Genomic DNA, 17,358 nt, shown 5'->3' on the forward strand with positions numbered 1-17,358 from the left:
CTGGTCCTGCGCCAAAAATGCGCGGTGGGAAGCCCTTCGGGTGCTCTCGGCGTCGAGGGTGAGTGTGTTGTCCTGCGTGCCCCTGCCAAACGCGGGGCCGAGCGGCGCCGCCGAGCTCCTTGCTTGCGAGGGCCGGTGTGGCTGCGGCTCCGGTCGGAAAGCAGATCCCGAAACCGAGTGAGCGTTTTAAGGGCCATGGGGTGGGCGCAGCCCGGGGGGTTGGTTGGCAGGGCGGGATCCTTCGAATATCTCCTGACACAACTCGGAACGGGAGCAGCGTAGGAGCGTGGTGTGGAGACGGAGTTGCCTCTGGTTCAGCGTACGGGGGAGGCGGTGGGTGAGCAGGCGTACGAGCGGAGCTGGCCCGTTTTGGGGGGGTTTAAGCAGGAGGAGCCTGAGGAGAGGGAAGCAGCATCGTCTCCACGCGTGCCGTGGCCAGCTTTGGCGTCAGCGTCCTTCTGAAACGGGGAGCTGGGCAAACCCCTCCTGATGAACAAATAAGCTTTTCTTTTAGGGGAGGCTTGGCTGCTGGAGAGGAGGTTTTTAATAACTTTTTATCCTTTTGTGGTAGACTGAATAAGCAAACGAGCCGTAAAAATAGCAGCTGTGTTTCAGCAGTTACTCATTGTCTCGTTGTTTTAGCTGTCAGCCTCGTTAACTTCTGGGGCGCTTCCAGTGGGTCCCCTCAACTGGACCGGTTCGGCGCTGCGATGGGGCTGGGGCGGGTTCAAGCTCTAGGCCGGCTTTTTTGGCCTTGCTAGTGCGAGCTTGGCTTTGGTGCGTCTGGGCCTCACGTGTGACAATCTCTGCGGTGGGGGATAATCCGCTGGTGGGAAACCCCTGGGCTCTTGCGCTCTTGGATTTGGGGGAGAGACGCGGGGGTTTCTCCAGACTCGGAGCTGCAGGTCTCCGGGCCCAGACCTGGGAAGTGGAATCTCCTCTTCCTCATGGTTGTTCTTCCAAAGCTTGTGGGGTTTTATTGCCTTTGCTGTGCCGTGGAGGGCAGCAACCCAAGACCTGCCTCTTGCCCAGCCTCCTGCTCTTCTGAGAGGCAGCAACCTGAACCTCGCAGCAGAGCGTTAGCAGAACTGCTTCCTCTTCCTGCCAGGGACCAGCTAAAACGCGTCCCCGCCGCCTCGCAGCCCGGCGCCGTCACATCCCAGGTCCCTGCGCTGGTTCAACAGCTGTGCCGGGCTGCTGATGGGCCTTTATGTCCCGCGTAGGCTCGGACCACGCTGACACAACTGACGCCGGAGCAAAGCTGTGCTGCGGGAGCCGTCTCCTCCCCGGGCATCCAGAGCCCGGGCAGCCGTGCTGGACGCTGGGGATGGTTTGGTGAACAGCAGACGAACGCGAAACTGTCTCCTTCTGCCTGAAACCGAAAGCCTGGTGATTATCGGTGTGACTTGCTGTAGCGAGGGTTTGTGTGTGTGTATATTCATCATGCAAATAAGGGGCTGGGGCTGCCCTGCTTTCCAGCTCCAGGCCCCTCTCTCCAGCCTCCTGCTTTGCCGGAGGAAGGGCTGGTTCTAGCGATTTCAGTTCAAAATCCCGTGTGACCTTGGGGTGACTTGTGGAGAAGTGACATCTGGCCCTCCTGACCTTAGGAGTCACCTACCGAAAGGCTGCGGCTCGTTGGCACGAGGCGGCCGAGGTGGCAGCGTGATTGGGGTGGAAAGGGGGTGGTTGGGGTGGAAAGGGGATGACACTAGTAACTCCGTGGTTTTGGACTTGGAAGCCTGCACTGACTTTCTCCTCCGACCGGGGGTTTGGGTTACCCAGCTCAGCCTCCCTGTTGATCCCGTGACGTGTCCCCTCTCCCGAGCGGCGTGTGGCTCGATCACCGCGTGCCGTCTCGCAGCGGGGCGGCCGGCAGTGCTGGCCACGAGGCGTAGCCCTGGTCCGTGCACTGGGCAGAGGTGCAGGGCCCTGCCTGGTGTTTTCCAGCAGGGTAACCCTCTCCGTGGGGTGTTGTTCGGGGTGATCCTGCGCCCCGCGCGCTTTGATGTGTTTTTGGGAGTAAGCAGGATCACAGAGCAGGGACTTTCAGATGTGGAGCCTGCCGGCCTCTAATTTAAAGCCGGGGCTGTGATGTTCAGGGCAGGCTGGCAAACGAGTTTGGCAGCCTCCTGGTCTGCAGCTCTTCCTTGCCGAATGCAGAGAGGATTCGGTGAGCTTTTCCACAGATGGGGTTGGATCTCCGACTCTTTCCTCTCCCCTGTGCTGCGGTTTCCCGGGCGGTGAAGCCAGGGGACCAGCGACCACCACGCTGGTAGGTGATCAGACCGGCTCCGAGCCACGCGATCGTGGACGGGTCCCTCTTGTGCTTCCGAAGGCGGCCTGCGTGCGGAGGGCTTGTGCACGGTGGGACGCCGTAGCCCCCCTCAGAGAGCTCTTTCCACGCAAAACTGGTGCTTGTTGTAAACTTCTTTTTCTGTGAGGCCAGACAGTTAACACCACTTGGCCAGTAAGGTTAAAAATACCTTTCCCTTCCCCCCGCACTGGCTTTGTTTTACCTAAGAAAAATAGTTCTTTTGCCTAAGAAAATAGTTTTGAGCTGCCAAAATAACTCCCCATGTCAGCCTGGTGGAGTTCAAGGTGGAGCTGGGCTTTTCCCATCTCTGCTGTCTCCTTTCTGGTAGGAGTTACTGACTCGAGACCATGACTCTCCCCTCCCATCAGAAGGGGCTGTGTTGGAGGCCTTTAGGACTTCTAAGATTAAGATCTTAGGATTTCTAAGAACAATAAAAAACCCCTGTTCTGGGGCGGAGACCTTCTGGTTAGCACCAAACAAGGAGAAATACTCGTGTCATCAGTCCTGTGCAGGGGCTCCTGCAAGGAGGAGCCTCCCTTTCGTGGGAAGCCATCACTTGAAGAGCATCTCTGAGGGTGTGGAAGCGATGAGTGGTTCATAAGTGACTTCATTCTTGCCATGAAGCTGTCAGCTTTGGAGAAGGAGGCAGAGGATCCGTAATCAGTTTTGCTTTTAAAAGCGGGGGTGCTAAAAGGAGGGCATGGTTGGCCAAGGCAGAGGCAAGGGGTTTAAAGGCAAGAAAGGCCGGGAACTTTTTAGTGAGGGGCTGGGAAGGAAGTGATTGAAGGAAACACTTAAAAAAGATCAGTGAGATATATTTAAAACCCATCTGTGAGCCCAGAGAAATCGGGTGCTGTGGTTCGTTCTTTCCTCTCCCCGTCGGAGAGGCTGATAAAAACGAACGGAGGGTTTACGGCGGAGCAGGTCTTGAGCCCGAATAAAAGCAGGAATCCAGGCCGAGCCCTGGGCTGGTCCTTTGTGGCGTTAGCACACCAGACCACTCCATTTCCCTTAATCGATGGCGAGAGGAGCCGGTGGTGACGCGAGGCAGCGTTCTCGGGGATGGGAGTGACCTCTTTGTGCCCGGAGCTGGGCCACCGCGCGCAGTCCTGCCTCTGCCAGCGCCTCCGGGCAACGCTCAACCCAGGCATCCCAGCGGAGCTTCACCATCTCTCTGTCCAGGAGAGAAGCTCTTCTCGGCAGCTTCGTGTTTTCAACCTGGTCTGGTTTTGCTCAGGGAGGTAGGGCGGGGGGGTTTATGCCTTGCAGGAGGCGCTGGGGGTTTAGGAAGGCTTCTGAGCCATCCCCCAGCGCGGGGAGAAGCAATACCGAGCCTCAAGATGGATCCATCGTCATCCCTTCAGGCTCTGCTCAGCTTGGTGACCCGAACCCGCTTTGAGGACGGAGCTGGCGCTATTTCCCTCCGTGCCGCATGGATTTCCCTCGCGTCGCCTCTTCTCGGGAACCTTTTCCAGCGTAGCAACCTGCTTCTCTTCTGCTTTGCTGTAAATGTTTGTAACCTGCTAAATGGTGATTAGAAAAGTCATCTGAAAAACAAATGTCCTGGTGTCACGCCGTTCTCAGCAGAGAGCCTGTGCTGCCGAAGAACCAGATGGCAGCGCTGGAAGAGGAGCGGAGTGTTCGGCATCTCCCCCCACCACAGCATTTTCAAGCCTGGTGCTTTTCCTTCTGGTCCTCTCGCCGATGGCTTCCCTCTGCTGAGGTCACGGCCCAAGTCCTGCGTCGCCTGGAGGAGCACGGGGTGAAAACTGGTTTTAGAAAGCGGGGTGGACTTGTTGAGGTCTCCCAGAAATGAGTCTGCTTCCCCAGAGCTGGGGCTGGAAGGAGGTGTTCAGCGGCACAGACTGGTGGCCTGCTGGGCAGAGCAAGGTCGGGGGAGGGGGGGCACGTGCAGGCAGTTGTTGGCAACGGGCAGCGAAGGCTAATTTTGTTTTTTGGGATCTAGCTTCTCAGCCCTTCTTTAGGGACAATCTCTTGTCCCCAGGGGCAGGAATGTCTTGACTCCTCCTGAAGAGGGATAGGACAGCGGGTTAAAAACCCCGTGTGTTTGCGGGGAGATAAAGCAGCACGATCCTGCTTGCGCTTTTTGAGACCTTATTCCTCTGTATTTCAGCCTCACAAAGATGCTCCTCCTGTTGCTAACAAACCCCCCTCTGCCGCCTGGCTGGTGAGGCCTGTGCCGAGCATCCTCGGCGTCCCCGGGGCTGGCTGCTCCGCTCTCAGGGGAGCAGCCCTGGCTAGAGGGCGGCTCTCCTGTTGGCCTCCGCGGTTTTCCATTTCGAGGCGTGGATGCCTTCCTCCGAGGTCACCCTTTTCTTCTCTCCCAGTGACTGGTTCCATGTCAAGTCCTTTGTGCTTTTGCAGGCAAGAAATACTACTCTTGCCCCGCAGAGCTGCCTTTTCCGTGCCATCTTCCCCTCGGTTTGGTGGAGATTGAAGTGCCAGCGAGCACTCGCCCTGTTAACTTCTTCCCCCGCGCTGCCGGGGCTGCCGGGGCACGGCAGAAGCGATGCCAGTAGAAAGTCGCCCACTTGCATTTTTAAATGTCAGCGTCGTCCTGGAGCAGCAGATTCCTTGGTGGCCCACAGACCCCGCGCTGCACCCGGCGGAGATCCCCTTGGGGTGACCTACGGTGAGAGTTAAAAATAAAGCTAGACTAAGCCTCCTCACTAAGCTGTCTGTCGGGAGAACCACCAGAGTCTTTATAGACCCGCTAAGCCTGAGAATAGCAGAATTGGGTGTACGAGGGGGTTTGCCAGGTGCAAAAGAAAGACCAAACCACGTGCGAGAGCAGTCCCAAGAGTGTCTCTGAACCCTGTTTGGCCTCGGCACTGCTTTGTCACCAGGTACTCGTGTTGGAGAGGGTGGAGGCTGGTCAGGAGACTTCCAGCTGCACGAGGTAGTAGGTAGCTTTCGCTTCGGACGCAAGCGGAGTGGAGCTGTGATCGCTGCTGCTCACCTCCAAGGAAACCCAGGCCGGGTGGGAGCTGCTGCTCCTTCCCTGCGGCCAGAGGCTGCCGTGGAGGTGATGGGCACCAGCTCGGCTTGTTTCCTCCATCCGCCTCCAGTTTGGGAAAGGAAACGCTGCGGGGTGGAGCTCTTTGCCACGGGAGCGTGTCTGGCCCTCGGTGTACGCCGCGGGGCCTCCAAAATGGAGGTCACCACGGCTCAGAGGAGCTCTTCCAAGGATGCGACCCTTCCCCCCCGGGCAGCACCAGCGTGGGAGGAATGCTTTCCCGGCCTGCGACACAGTGCCCTCTCCCAGGGACGCTGCGCGCTGCCAGGCTGCAGCCATCAGCAAAAGCCTTTCTGTGGCCAGCTGGAAGCTGGAGCATCACGTCGAGGCGAGGTGAAGGGCCTAAACCGCTGAACCGGCTGCTCTGGGTTGTGAGGGGGCGAGGATGAATGTGGTGTGGCCTCCAAGGCACGAGGCTCGTACTGGGATGTCTCTTCTCAGAGACACTGCTCCTGCAAGGGCAAAGCTGGTCTGTGTCGGTCCCTGGTTAGATTAGGAGAGTTGGAAACAGCGTTGTTAGTGCTGCTGCCTGTTTGGCCAGTGCCAAGAATCCATCCACCCACCCATCCATCCATCTGTCCACCCACCCACCCATCCGTCCATCCACCCATCCCACTCCTCACAAAGAAGTGGACAGGACTGAGGAGATTATTAAATCTTTATTCAAAGAACATAGATCGCAGCAGCGTGTTTGTGGAGGCTCTGAACCGCTCCCTTCCGCAGCAGCGGGCAGGATAGGGGGACACACGCTGTGACCCGGAGATGGGACAGCCGAGGGTGCCCATAACGGGCCGCCGGCCGGGAGGATGCGCTGGCTGATCTGTTGAGAGAAACGCTGCGGGTTTTCTGCCTGTCGGTGCTTTGGCAGGTTTCAGAGCAGCGACTTGTTTCTGGCATAAATCGCGGCAAGGTCGAGGGCTTCCAGCACTGGGGCTGTTGGTCCCTGGCTACCGGCCGAACTTCTCCGTTGGCCTTGATGGGTTTTAACTGAATCCAGGGGGGCGAATCCCTCCCTTCTGCAAAAAAGCAGGGTTACCCACCCTGCGTGTCGTCCTTGCCCAGGCTGCTGCGGCGCGGGGCTGCCGCTGGATTTTTGCCGTGGCCGGTGGGAGCAGCTTTGCTGCCGGCGGCTGCCACCCCGCGCCGCGGGGCCGGAGCGGCTGGACCAGGCGCTGAGCCGCGGCCATTTCCCTCGCACGCAAGCTGTGCTGTCCGAGGAGCCGAGGATTTGTGTCCTGCTGTGCCGCCCCTGCAGCGGGAGGCAGGGCGAGGGCAGGGAGTGCTCCAGCCGCCTTGGCGCGGTCTGCGGCAGCCGAGAGGCAGCGCCGAGAGCTGGGGGAAGAGGCGGCTGCTGCCAGGGCTGGCTCTCCGCGGGGCTGCAGGGTGTTTGCATTGATGCCTCACAGCCTCTGAGATAAAGGTTTTTCTTCTTTTTTTTTTTTTTTTTTTTTTTTTTTTTCTTTTCCTGCTTGTTCTTAGGTGCAACCATCCACCCTCCAGGCTGAGAGCAGAAAGGCGGAGGGCAGCGCACCCCGAGACCATCCCCGAGACCCCCCCCGGTCCCCTCAGGGTGGATCTGCTCCCCTGGACGGACACGCGTCCAGCTGCTCTCCAGCACGTGGGGTGCCCCCCGACCTCCTGCCTCCTTTGCCTGGTTATCCTTATAAATCAGAGCCTTCCCTGCTGTCTAAGCCGCATCCCCTGGCTGCAGCTTAATCCTGGGATTTCTTGCCCAGCCTGCAGCGACAGGAGGAACATTATTCCCTTTGTCTCTGCCGCAGCCATGTTTTGAAACCTGTTGCCATGTCTCCCCTCAGCCTCCCCTGCTTCTTCATCCTTTGCTCTACAGCCCACGTGTTCGAGGTCTCTTATCTGAGTCTTCTTGTTGCCGTCTGGATGCCTCCCTCGTGAGCTGCGGCCTCGTGGGGCCGGCCTTGGGACGGAGGGCCTTGCTGCCGTAGGAGGGGGAAGGACGGTCCCTGCGTCGCACCGGGTGCCCCTGACGGCGCGTTCCCCTCGCGAGGCGTTCGCTCTTCCCGCAGCTTTCTGGGCCCGACGCGATTCGTTGTGACCCGCCGACCCCCTGCCCTTCCTCAGCCTGTACGTACGCGGGGAGTTGCTCCGGCCTCGGGGCGCTGCTCCGGCCAGGCTGCACCCTGGCGCCTCACGTCTCTCCCGGGGCGCTGGGATCCTTCTGAATTTTCTGCTCTCCTGGCTGGGAATCAGGAAATGATACGCCAACAAGCGAAGCGAAAAAGGCCGAGAGGTGTTGCGATTTGCCCGAGGGGCTCGAGGCTGGGGTTCAACGGGAAGGCGGCACGGGGATTTCGTGCTTCGCGTGGGGCTGAGGGGAAGCAAGTTCCCATCCGTGTCTCTGACGGCTCCGTTCGCGTGCTCGGGTCACGGCGCTAACGCTCCTCTCCTTGTTCTGTTGCAGACTCTGCCATATTCCCCACCATGGGTGACATGAAAACTCCAGATTTCGATGACCTTCTGGCGGCTTTCGATATTCCTGACATCGACACGAACGAGGCCATCCATTCCGGCCACGAGGAAGCTGACGCTCACATCAAGCAAGTCCCGGGGGAGCCGGGACCCCCTGACCACGTCCTCCCCCACACGGACATCACCGCTGTCAGCGTGATCGTGAAGAACACCGTCTGCCCCGAGCAGCTCGATGCCCTGGACGGGCGCGGCAAAGATGGGCACGTCATCGGACCCCGCTTGCTGCAGAATGGCTTTGGGGCCACCGAGATGCCCAGGTCCCCCACCTCCAGGTCTGTGGAAGCTGTGGCCTCCTCCAACGGGGAGTGTTGGGTGAAGGAAAAAGGCCCCAAGCCCCTGGATATCTTCTCCCATTTTAGTCCCGATCCCAACGAAGACAACGCTACCAACCTGATTGACAGACCCCGGGAGTGTAAGCCCAAAGAGAAATCCCTCGCCGTGCCCTCCCTCTCCCCGTCCCCAACCCCATCGCTGGACTGCAAGGAGCCCATGGGAGAGAGCTCGGAGAGCCTGCCCCCGGCTTTCCCGCAGTCCTTCGAAGGAAGCCAGGCGGGGGGTGCAAACGGGTCCCCTCCTACCATGCCCTGCATCAAAAAAGAGGAGTCTGACTCGGAGGAGGTGGGCCGCGAAGCCAGCCCCAAGGGTTTGGCTGCAGCCTTGGGGGACAGTCCCTTGGATCACCTGAAATCGGTCACCGTTCGCTACTCCACGGATGATTCTCCCATCGCCTCCTGGCCCGGTTCTGACCCAAACCTCGACAGCAGCGCCAGCAACCTTCCCGAAGTGAAACGCTCGCCCGCCAGCCCCCGCGAGCCGTTCTTCAAGTCTTCCTCGCCGGTGGTGCAAAGCCCCAGGCTCCCCACTTCTCCAAAGCAGCTGGACAACATCGCCCTCAAGGAGGAGCAAGAAGTTCTGGAGAAGTCGATGGGGAGTCCACAGAGTATGTCCAGCGCTGAGGAAGAGGAGGAGGAGGAAGACAACAACAACGACTCCCCTTCTTCCAATTCCTCGCGGCCCCTGAAAGTGCGGATTAAAACCATCAAAACGTCTTGCGGCAGCATCACCCGGACGGTGACCAGGGTCTCGTCAGACTCGGAGCCGGGCTCCACCAGGGGACCGGCCGAGCAGAGCTCTCAGGAGACTTCTCTTGAGGGCGCCAGCTTCTCGGCATCGGCAGAGAAGGACGAAGGGATCGCGCTGGAGGTCTCCAAGGAGAAAATGGAGCTCTCCAGCCCCTTGAAAACCATCGAGGGCCCAAAAATCGTCAGTCTTCAGCTTGGCAACGGCACCAAGCTCAAAGGGACCGTCCTGCCCGTCTCCACCATCCAGAACGCCAGCAGCGCCATGCTGATCGCTGCCAGCGTGGCTCAGCAAAAATCCGTGGTGCTGCCGGCAAAGACGGGTAAAGCCATGGCCAAGAACATCATCAATCTGGTGCCGCAGACCCTGCCCAAGGCCGACACCAGGACCAACGTCAGCACCGTGACGCAGACCACCACCATCACCACCACGGCCAACCAGAAAGTCAACGGCACCACAGTGGTGATGGTGCAGCCGCAGAAGCCTTCCCCGACCATCGCCGGGACGGTCATTTCCCGCAGCCAGTCCAGCCTCGTGGAAGCCTTTAACAAGATCCTCAACAGTAAGAACCTCTTGCCAACGTACAAACCCAACCTGAATCCTCCGGCCGACGCGAGCCTCACCCTGCCCCCCTTCGGGTACCGCTGCCTGGAGTGCGGGGACTCCTTCGCCCTGGAGAAGAGCTTGGCTCGCCACTACGACCGGCGAAGCATGCGCATCGAGGTGACCTGCAACCACTGCACCAAGCGCCTCGTCTTCTTCAACAAGTGCAGTTTGCTCCTGCACGCCCGGGAGCACAAGGACAAAGGCCTGGTCATGCAGTGCTCCCACCTGGTCATGAGGCCGATCGCTTTGGATCAGATGATCGGCCAGCCGGACATCACCCCCCTGGTCTCGGTGACCTCCTTCCCCGCTAGCAAAGTGGCCGGCGTGGCTCAGGACGCCTTGGCCGCGGCCAACGGGGCTCAGGACCTCCCCATCCTGCCGCTGAGCAACAGCTCGGAGCAGACCAACTACAGCTGCTTCAGGTGCCTGGAGTGCAAAGAGCAATGCAAAGACAAAGCCGGGCTGGCCGCGCATTTCCAGCAGGCGGTGACCACGGGGACGACCAGCAGCACGGTACGTAGGCGGGAGGCGGACGTTAGAGCCCCAGCAAACCGTCCCTGGGGGCGCAGGACAGAAGCAGAGCCCCCTCCAGATGCCATCTGGGCCGCGCCTGCCTGCCTGCGCCCGATTCCTCCCCGTGTCAAACTCGTGGAGGAGGGAAAAAGCGGCAGCCGGGGTTCGGTTCGTGCCTGCGAGGCCCTGGGTGGAGGGGAGGGGAGGCTGTTGCCGGCGTAAAGCCGCCCCCGTGGGTGCAGGAGCCGAGGGGCGGCAGGGAGGGCAGAGCGGGTCCCCGGGGTCGGCGCCCTGCCTCCTGGCACCGGCTGCGGGACGGAGCCGTCCCTGCGGAGCCATGTTAGAGCCGCGGGCGCTGCTTCCTCTTTCACCGGGTTGCAGCACAAATGGAGGCTGGAGGAGCCGGGGGGGTGTGCGTTGGGGATTTGGGTGGTTTTCCCTCTTGGAGAGCCAGCCGTGGGATCCCGGGCGCTTCCCGCTGCCGCCGACACACCCTGGTTTGTTGGGGCGGGCAGCATCCAGCAGACACAGGGCTAACGCTGCCGAGGGATGACCTTTAAAAGGCAAGGAGGGAAAACAGGGCCACAGAGGAGCCCTGTCCTCCCCGTGGCACGTCTTCACCTTTCCCTTTGTCCGGAGACGTTCAGCCCCCTCGGCTTCCTTCGCACAGCAGGAATTCGCTGTTTCCTGGTAACTCTGTTGACTTCGAAGCCGCTGCCGTAGCCAGGACGCTGTTCAGAAATGCAGATATCACGGCCCTGCTGCCACGGAGGAGGGCTGCTTTCTCTTTGGAGGTCACCAGGACCTCCAAAATTCGCCTGCTTACGCGGCTTGTCCCGAGGAGCTTCCTTTCGACGGGAGGATTTCATACTCCCGTCCCCTCTCCTAGCCTTGGTGCCGCTGCAGCGGTTGGGACGCGGAGAGGGTGGGGTGTCCGCACCCGGGCTGTGAGAGGGCAGCAAGAGGAGGACATCAGGGACAGGAGAGCCGCTGTGGATGCAGCAGGGTGATATTTCTAGCGCAGAGAGCCCGTCTGGGGGCAGCGCTTGAGCTTGGACATTCAACGCGAAGTTGCTGGCAGGGCAGAACCCCTTAACAGCCTTCGCCCGCCCGGAGCGGCTTTGTCCCCGGACCCAGCAGACGGGCTCCTCCCTAAACCAATGCTGCCTACAAACAGCTTTTTTTTTTGCCTTAAAAAAGGAGACCCAGAGGCTTTCCTCGGCACAGCGAGGGGTGGGGATGGCTGAAGCCCTAAGCTTCCGTAATCCTCTTCCTCACCTGCCACCTTTCATCCCCTTTCCCTTCCCGGCGTGCCCCACCGGTCCCTGCTCCATCTCCCCGTTGTCTTTAGCTGCCGTTCCCTGTCCAATCTCTCGTTCCCTCTGGTTGCCCTGCTGCCAAAATCACCCCTGGGTCTCTCTTGGCAGCGCTTTGGATCCCAGCCCCGGTACCGGCAGCGAGGGGAGCCCGAGGACAGCCCTGCTGCGTGCGGCATCTGGCTGGGGGCTGCTCCTTCCCTTCCTCGCCCCACCTTCGCTCAGGTTGTCGCGTCTTTCAGGGCAGCTCCTACTGGAAGCCCCGTCATGTTTCCTTGAGTCCTTGTCAGCTTCTCCCCTCGCCATCCCCGTGTCCGTATCCTGGTGTGGAGTTGCAAGTAGTTTCCAAACGGTTTTGGCAGCTGGTTTGAATACACCCCCGCTCCCTCCGGTGAAACTCCCTCGCCGAGCGGCTGGTCCCTGGCTATCCCTTGGCACACGCTGCATCTGGGACCCATCTGCGATGAAGAGCCTGGAAAAGGCGTCTCGTCTGCTCGCGAAACGCCCTCGACAATTCCCCAGCAAGCTGGCGCAAGCAGATTATCTCCTGAAACGTGCCCTGCCGAGCCCCGGCGCTTCTCTTCCCCCGGCGGCACGTGGCTCGGGGCTGCGCGGGGCGTTGCAGCCTGTCCCTCCGCGGAAAAGGCTTGAAAGCCCTTTGGCCCACGTGGGTGTGCGCCAGGCTGAGCCTCTCGGTGCTTTTCTCCCCCCCCCCCGCCCCCCCTCCCCGCCAGGTTTGCACGACGTGTCCCATGATCATGTCCAATCGCTGCAGCTTCAACGCCCATCAGCGGATGCACAAAAACCGGCCGCCCCACGTCTGCCCCGAGTGCGGGGGGAACTTCCTGCTGGCGAACTTCGAGACCCACCTGAAGGAGGCCTGCCTGCACTTCTCCCGCAGAGTCGGGTACAGGTAGGGCACCGCGGCCTGAGCTCGGGGCGCAGGGACCTTGGGGGGGGCCGCCCGGCACCGAAGGGGAAAGTCCCGAGTCCGTGGCGGGTTTCCATTCTGCAGATGGGGCGGGAATCCACGTTCCTTCTCCCCGCCGGTGCTGGGTGCGGGGCTGAGGGCGAGCGCCTCGCTTTACCCCTTCTCTGGCTCTCACCGCTTTAACCCCGGGGGAATTTTCCTCCTCCAGGGACCTCTTGGCCGCCCTTTTGTCCTCAGTCGCGGCTGACGCTGTCAGATCCCCGCAATCCCTCCATGCTCCTGCTGAGCTGCCTCGGTCCTGGATCCACCAGTGCTGGGCAGGACTGGTTGCTCCAGAGTCCTCCCAGAGCCCAGAACTGGTTTGGATCCCGGTGTCTGTTGGGGCAGGGGCTCATCCCACATCCCGTGGTCGGACAGGGAGCAGCATCCCACGTCCCGTGAGCCCGTGGGCTCCGGTTTCTCTTGGCCCTTGGCGCGCACCAGTCTCTGCGGCACGGCTGAGCTCCCCTGTGCCGTTTGTCCCCTACCCCTTGCCTCCCCCCCGCCAGGTGTCCCAGCTGCGCTGTGGTCTTCGGCGGGGTCAACTCCATCAAGTCCCACATCCAGACTTCCCACTGCGAGGTGTTCCACAAGTGCCCCATCTGCCCCATGGCGTTCAAGTCGGCCCCCAGCGCCCACGCGCACGTCTACACGCAGCACCCCGGCTTCAGCAACCAGCAGTCCAAGTGAGTGTTCCCTGCGAGCTGGCGGCCCGACAGAGATCTTCAGGAGCGATAGGACGAGAGGAAACGGCCTCAAGTTTGCGCCGGGGAGGTTTAGATTGGATTTGGGGAAAAATGCCTTCACCGAGAGGGTTGTCAAGCGCTGGAACGGGCTGCTCAGGGTCGTGGTGGAGTCGCCATCCCTGGAGGTGTAGAGGTGGGACTTGGCCATGGTGGGTTTATGGTTGGACTCGCTCTTAAAGGTCTTTTCCAACCTAAATGATCCTACGATTCTGAGAACCAGGAGTGTCCTGGGTGGGTGGGATGCCTGGGGGAGGAGCTCAGCACCGGCACGGGGAGCTGCCTCCCTCTCCTTTTTTTACTTTGCCGTCTCTTGGCGCGGGTCAGGCCGTGCCCGAGGCCGCTCTCAGCCCTCTTGCCGCAAGGGTTCTTCCAACGTTCTCTCGATCCAAACCCGGGCGGTGCCGACAGCGGTGTCTGTTCCTCCGACAGAATGATTTACAAGTGTGCGATGTGCGACACCGTCTTCACCCACAAGCCCCTGCTCTCCTCCCACTTCGACCAGCATCTGCTGAACCAGCGGGTCAGTGTCTTCAAGTGTCCCGACTGCCCGCTGCTCTTCGCCCAGAAGCGCACCATGCTGGAGCACCTCAAGGTAACCGCTGTGGCCGGGCTCGGCCTTCCTTGGCGTTCGTATTTGAGCGCCGGCCCTCACCGGGGGCGCCCGAGGCTGCGGGGGGGACCGTCAGTTCAGCGCTGACGCAGCAGGGCCCCGAGACCCGGTTCCCTTGTCCCCCAAAGCCTGAGGAGACGAGCCTGTCAGTGCAGGCTGGGCCTGGGGGTGGGCCGGCTCTCCTTCTCGCCTGTGGCAGTGCTGGGGGGGGAAATCCCCGCCCCGACCGGCCGCCGACACCCTTGCCTCGGCTTTCCAGAACACCCACCAGCCCCAGAAGCCCAAGGAGGACCTGGCAAAGAAGACGGCCGTCCTGCTCACACCGAAGCAGGAGCCTGTCGAAACCCCCGTGTCCAAGATCTCGGAGGAGTCGTCGTCCTCCACGGAGGAGGATGAGCCCCCCAGCTCCCCGGAGCTGCGCAAGACCAAGCGAAGCCGCTTCCAGCGCAAGACGGTCAACAAGTCGAAGGGCAGCGGGTGGACGTGCGGCGTTTGCCACTCCTGGTTCCCGGAGCGCGACGAGTACGTCTCCCACATGAAGAAGGACCACGGCAAGGTGAGGAGAGACCCCTCGGGAATGCGGGCAGGGAATGTTCATGGCACAGAGCAGCGGGGCAGGACACCCCGGTTCCCTGCTGGGCGGGGGGTGTGTTCTGCTGCAGTCCAGCCGTGACTTGTCCTCCCAGTACAAACCAGGTTGAGGTTCTGGGGAGCAGGGGTGTTACCTGTTCTGGTGAACAGCAAAGACCAGAGACTCGTTATCCGAACGTGCGGCCGTGGGACGGGCGAGAGGGGGGAACCGGGGGCAGCACCGCATTCAGCGGGGAGCCCCGTGCTCCGGCCTCTCGGCTCCCCGTGCGGAACCCACCTGCCTCTTGTTTCTTGCAGTCGGTGAAGAAGTTCCCGTGCCACCTGTGCGAGCGTTCCTTCTGCTCCGCTCCCAGCCTCCGGAGACACGTGCGAGTGAACCACGAAGGGATCAAGCGCGTCTATCCCTGCCGGTACCCACAGCGCCGCCTTCTGGGTTCGGCCGAGACGAGGGGTCTGGTTTCAGAGGGGGGTCGCTTTGGTGTCCCCCAGTCAGGCTGCGGCGGGGGGGATAAAGCTACAGATGGTTGAAGCGTGGTGGGGGTTGAAGGAGCGTCTGGGAAGCGGGAGGGAGAAGAGGTGCCGGGAAGGACTTGGCGGGGGGGGGTTTGTACCCTCTAGAGGAACACGGATGAGCACGTTTGTGGTTCAATTCGGGGTTTTGGATGCCAGAGCCACCTTTGCCGGGGGAGCCCGGGCTCAGCGGCGGCACAGTCGTGCTGGAGCAGGCCTGGGGCTGGGCTCCTCGCTGCGGAGCGTCGCCTCACTGCCTCCCTGCCCTGGCCCCGCAGGTACTGCACAGAGGGCAAACGGACCTTCAGCAGCCGGCTCATCCTGGAGAAGCACATCCAGGTGCGACACGGGATCAAGGTGACTGACCAGGCAAAGAGCCAGGAGGTCGTTATCGCCCGGATAGGGACCGGCACCGCGCAGGTACGGGGTCTCTGCGGGCTCTCGGGGTGCTCGCTAACGGCTGGGGCCTCGTGGAGCTTTCGGGCAGGGTTGAAGGCGTCGCCGTGAGCCCGATCCTGGTTTGCTCTCGCCTCCGCGCGTCCTGCAGCGCTTGGGACCGGCGGCTCCTTCCCGCTGTGAGGCCCAGCGCCGGCTGGGTGGGTGCGGGCCCCGGCTGGGCGCAGCTCTTTTAGCTCCCGCCTCTCCCCCCCAGCACGGCAGGGACTGCCCTCGGCCGGCTCCACTCTCGCTGGGTGCTGGGAGAAAGGGTGAAACATCCCGGCCTGGTTCCAGGCTGCTTCGGGGCTGCCCCGGGCCGCGAGGGCGCCGGGTGCGAGGGGCGCAGGCAAATCAGGGGCCGTTGTGGGCGCCCCTTGGCTGGGGTTACCGGCAGGGGCACAGCTCTTGGGGCCTTTATCCGAGCAAATACCTGTAGGAGCCGGTTGGGAAATCCCGGAGCAGGTTGGGTTATGCCAGGAGCTGCTTGGATGGGGCACCCGTGAAAGCCGATCCCGACTCTTCCCGCAGGTGTCCGGTCGGAAGCGGAAGCTGTCCTCGGACGAGGGCGACTCGTGCAGCGAGGAGCCCGACAGCACCACCCCTCCCTCCAAAAACCCCAAGGGCGACCGCAAGGCCCCTTTCCGGTGCCGCAAATGCGGTTACCTCGCCAGCAGCTCGGCCGACTTCCAGGAACACATCCCCCAGCACCGGACTGACGAGAGCTCCCACCAGTGCCGGGAGTGCGGGCTCTGCTTCACCTCCCAGGTCTCCCTCAACCGCCACCGCTTCATCACCCACAAGAAGAAGAAGGGAGCGGGCGAGATCGAGGAACCGGGGCCCCGGAGCCCCCTGGAAGGAGGCGCCCAGCACGCGGCCGACGGCAAACTCTCCTGCAAGGTGTGCGGCCGGTGCTTCGACAGCCAGCTCAACCTCAAGACGCACTTCCGCACCCACGGCATGGCCTTCATCCGTGCCAGGCAGAACGCCAGCCCCGAAAACTAGGGGGGGGGGGCCCCGGCAGAGGGGGAACGAGACGTGTACATAATCAGCACAGACCTCCTGTTGCCAGAGGCTGCCGGCGCCCGCCGGGGCTCCCCCTTCTCCCGCCCTCCTCCCGGGCAGCGTTTCACCACCGCCTCGGTGAAAGGAGCCGGGAAGAGAGAGATGAGAACCCGGCTCGCACCCTCCGGCCTGACTCCCGGTGCCTGGCTCGTTGAATCGGCTCGGCCGGCGTCGCCCCTGGGCTGGGGGGCAAGAGCCGGCGGGGGGGAGGCAGGATCCCGGCTGCCTTATTGTACAGGAGGTGAAGGGCAGAGTCCGGACCCGCTGCCCTGCTCTCGGGGAGACCAAGCGCTTTGGTCACCCTTGGCCGCTCTGGCCTCGCCCAGCCCCCGGCCACGCGGGTCTGCGGGGAGGGACAGCGGCCGCCCTCCCCCAGGGACGAGGACGGGAGGTGGGACGCCTCCCACCCACCCCACGGCCAGCGCTGGCGATCCCGTGTCGCCGGCTCCTCTTTTACACCGCGGGGCTCTTCCCGCCCACGCTGCCCGGGACCCGCCGCGGCGGCAGCAGCCCTGGGGACCAGGGGAGACGTCTCCATCGCAGGACAGAGGTCTGTGCTGACGATGATGTCACAGCAAAATCCACCTTTTTTTTTTTTTTTAAAATTCTTTTTTCTTTTTTTTTTTTTTTTTCCTTTCCCTTTTGAATGTCGCTTATTTTGTATTTTTGCCGAGAGCGGCCGGTCTCCCTCGTCGCAGAGACGCCCCAGCCCCTCCTGGCTCCGCTCGCCCGCCCGATGCCCGCGGTCCCTCGCCACCGGCACTTGCACTAACCCGAGGCGGCGCCGGCCTGCGGACGCTCGGCCCTTCGTGCCCCAGGACGGCCGCGCTCGGGGCCCTGGCTGGCAGCCTTCCCCGGGGAGGAGGAGGAGGAGGAGGAGGAGGAACTTTTCGTTCGGCAGAGGACAAACAGAAGCCAGAACAAGGCCTCTGGGTGAGATCGGCGCACCACGAAGCTGCAACGAGGGGGGAATCTCCCCACACCATGACCACGACCCGTGCCGGCCGCCCGCGGGGTGAAGGGGCCGCGAGGAGGGAAAGCCGCTGCCGAACCGCGTTAC

The 17,358-nt window shown here is 62.0% G+C and overlaps 1 protein-coding gene across 2 annotated transcripts; it reads left to right on the forward strand.

Moving 5' to 3' along the window:
* The first annotated feature begins 7,791 nt into the window (after positions 1-7,791).
* On the forward strand, positions 7,792-16,274 carry ZNF687 (zinc finger protein 687). Of its 2 annotated transcripts, XM_086478285.1 has the most exons (9): positions 7,792-9,338; positions 9,378-10,055; positions 12,106-12,284; positions 12,851-13,027; positions 13,517-13,679; positions 13,957-14,253; positions 14,586-14,698; positions 15,077-15,218; positions 15,765-16,274. In XM_086478285.1, exons 1-9 carry the CDS (start codon positions 7,809-7,811, stop codon positions 16,236-16,238), a joined length of 3,753 nt encoding a protein of 1,250 aa, XP_086334411.1. In that variant the 5' UTR covers positions 7,792-7,808; the 3' UTR covers positions 16,239-16,274. The 2 variants fall into 2 exon arrangements, with proteins under 2 accessions (XP_086334411.1, XP_086334410.1); XM_086478284.1 differs by having other exon boundaries at positions 7,792-10,055.
* Positions 16,275-17,358: the final 1,084 nt, after the last annotated feature.

This window comes from Leptosomus discolor, chromosome 26 (genome assembly GCF_034619465.1).
Source record: "Leptosomus discolor isolate bLepDis1 chromosome 26, bLepDis1.hap2, whole genome shotgun sequence".
NCBI lineage: Eukaryota > Metazoa > Chordata > Aves > Leptosomiformes > Leptosomidae > Leptosomus > Leptosomus discolor.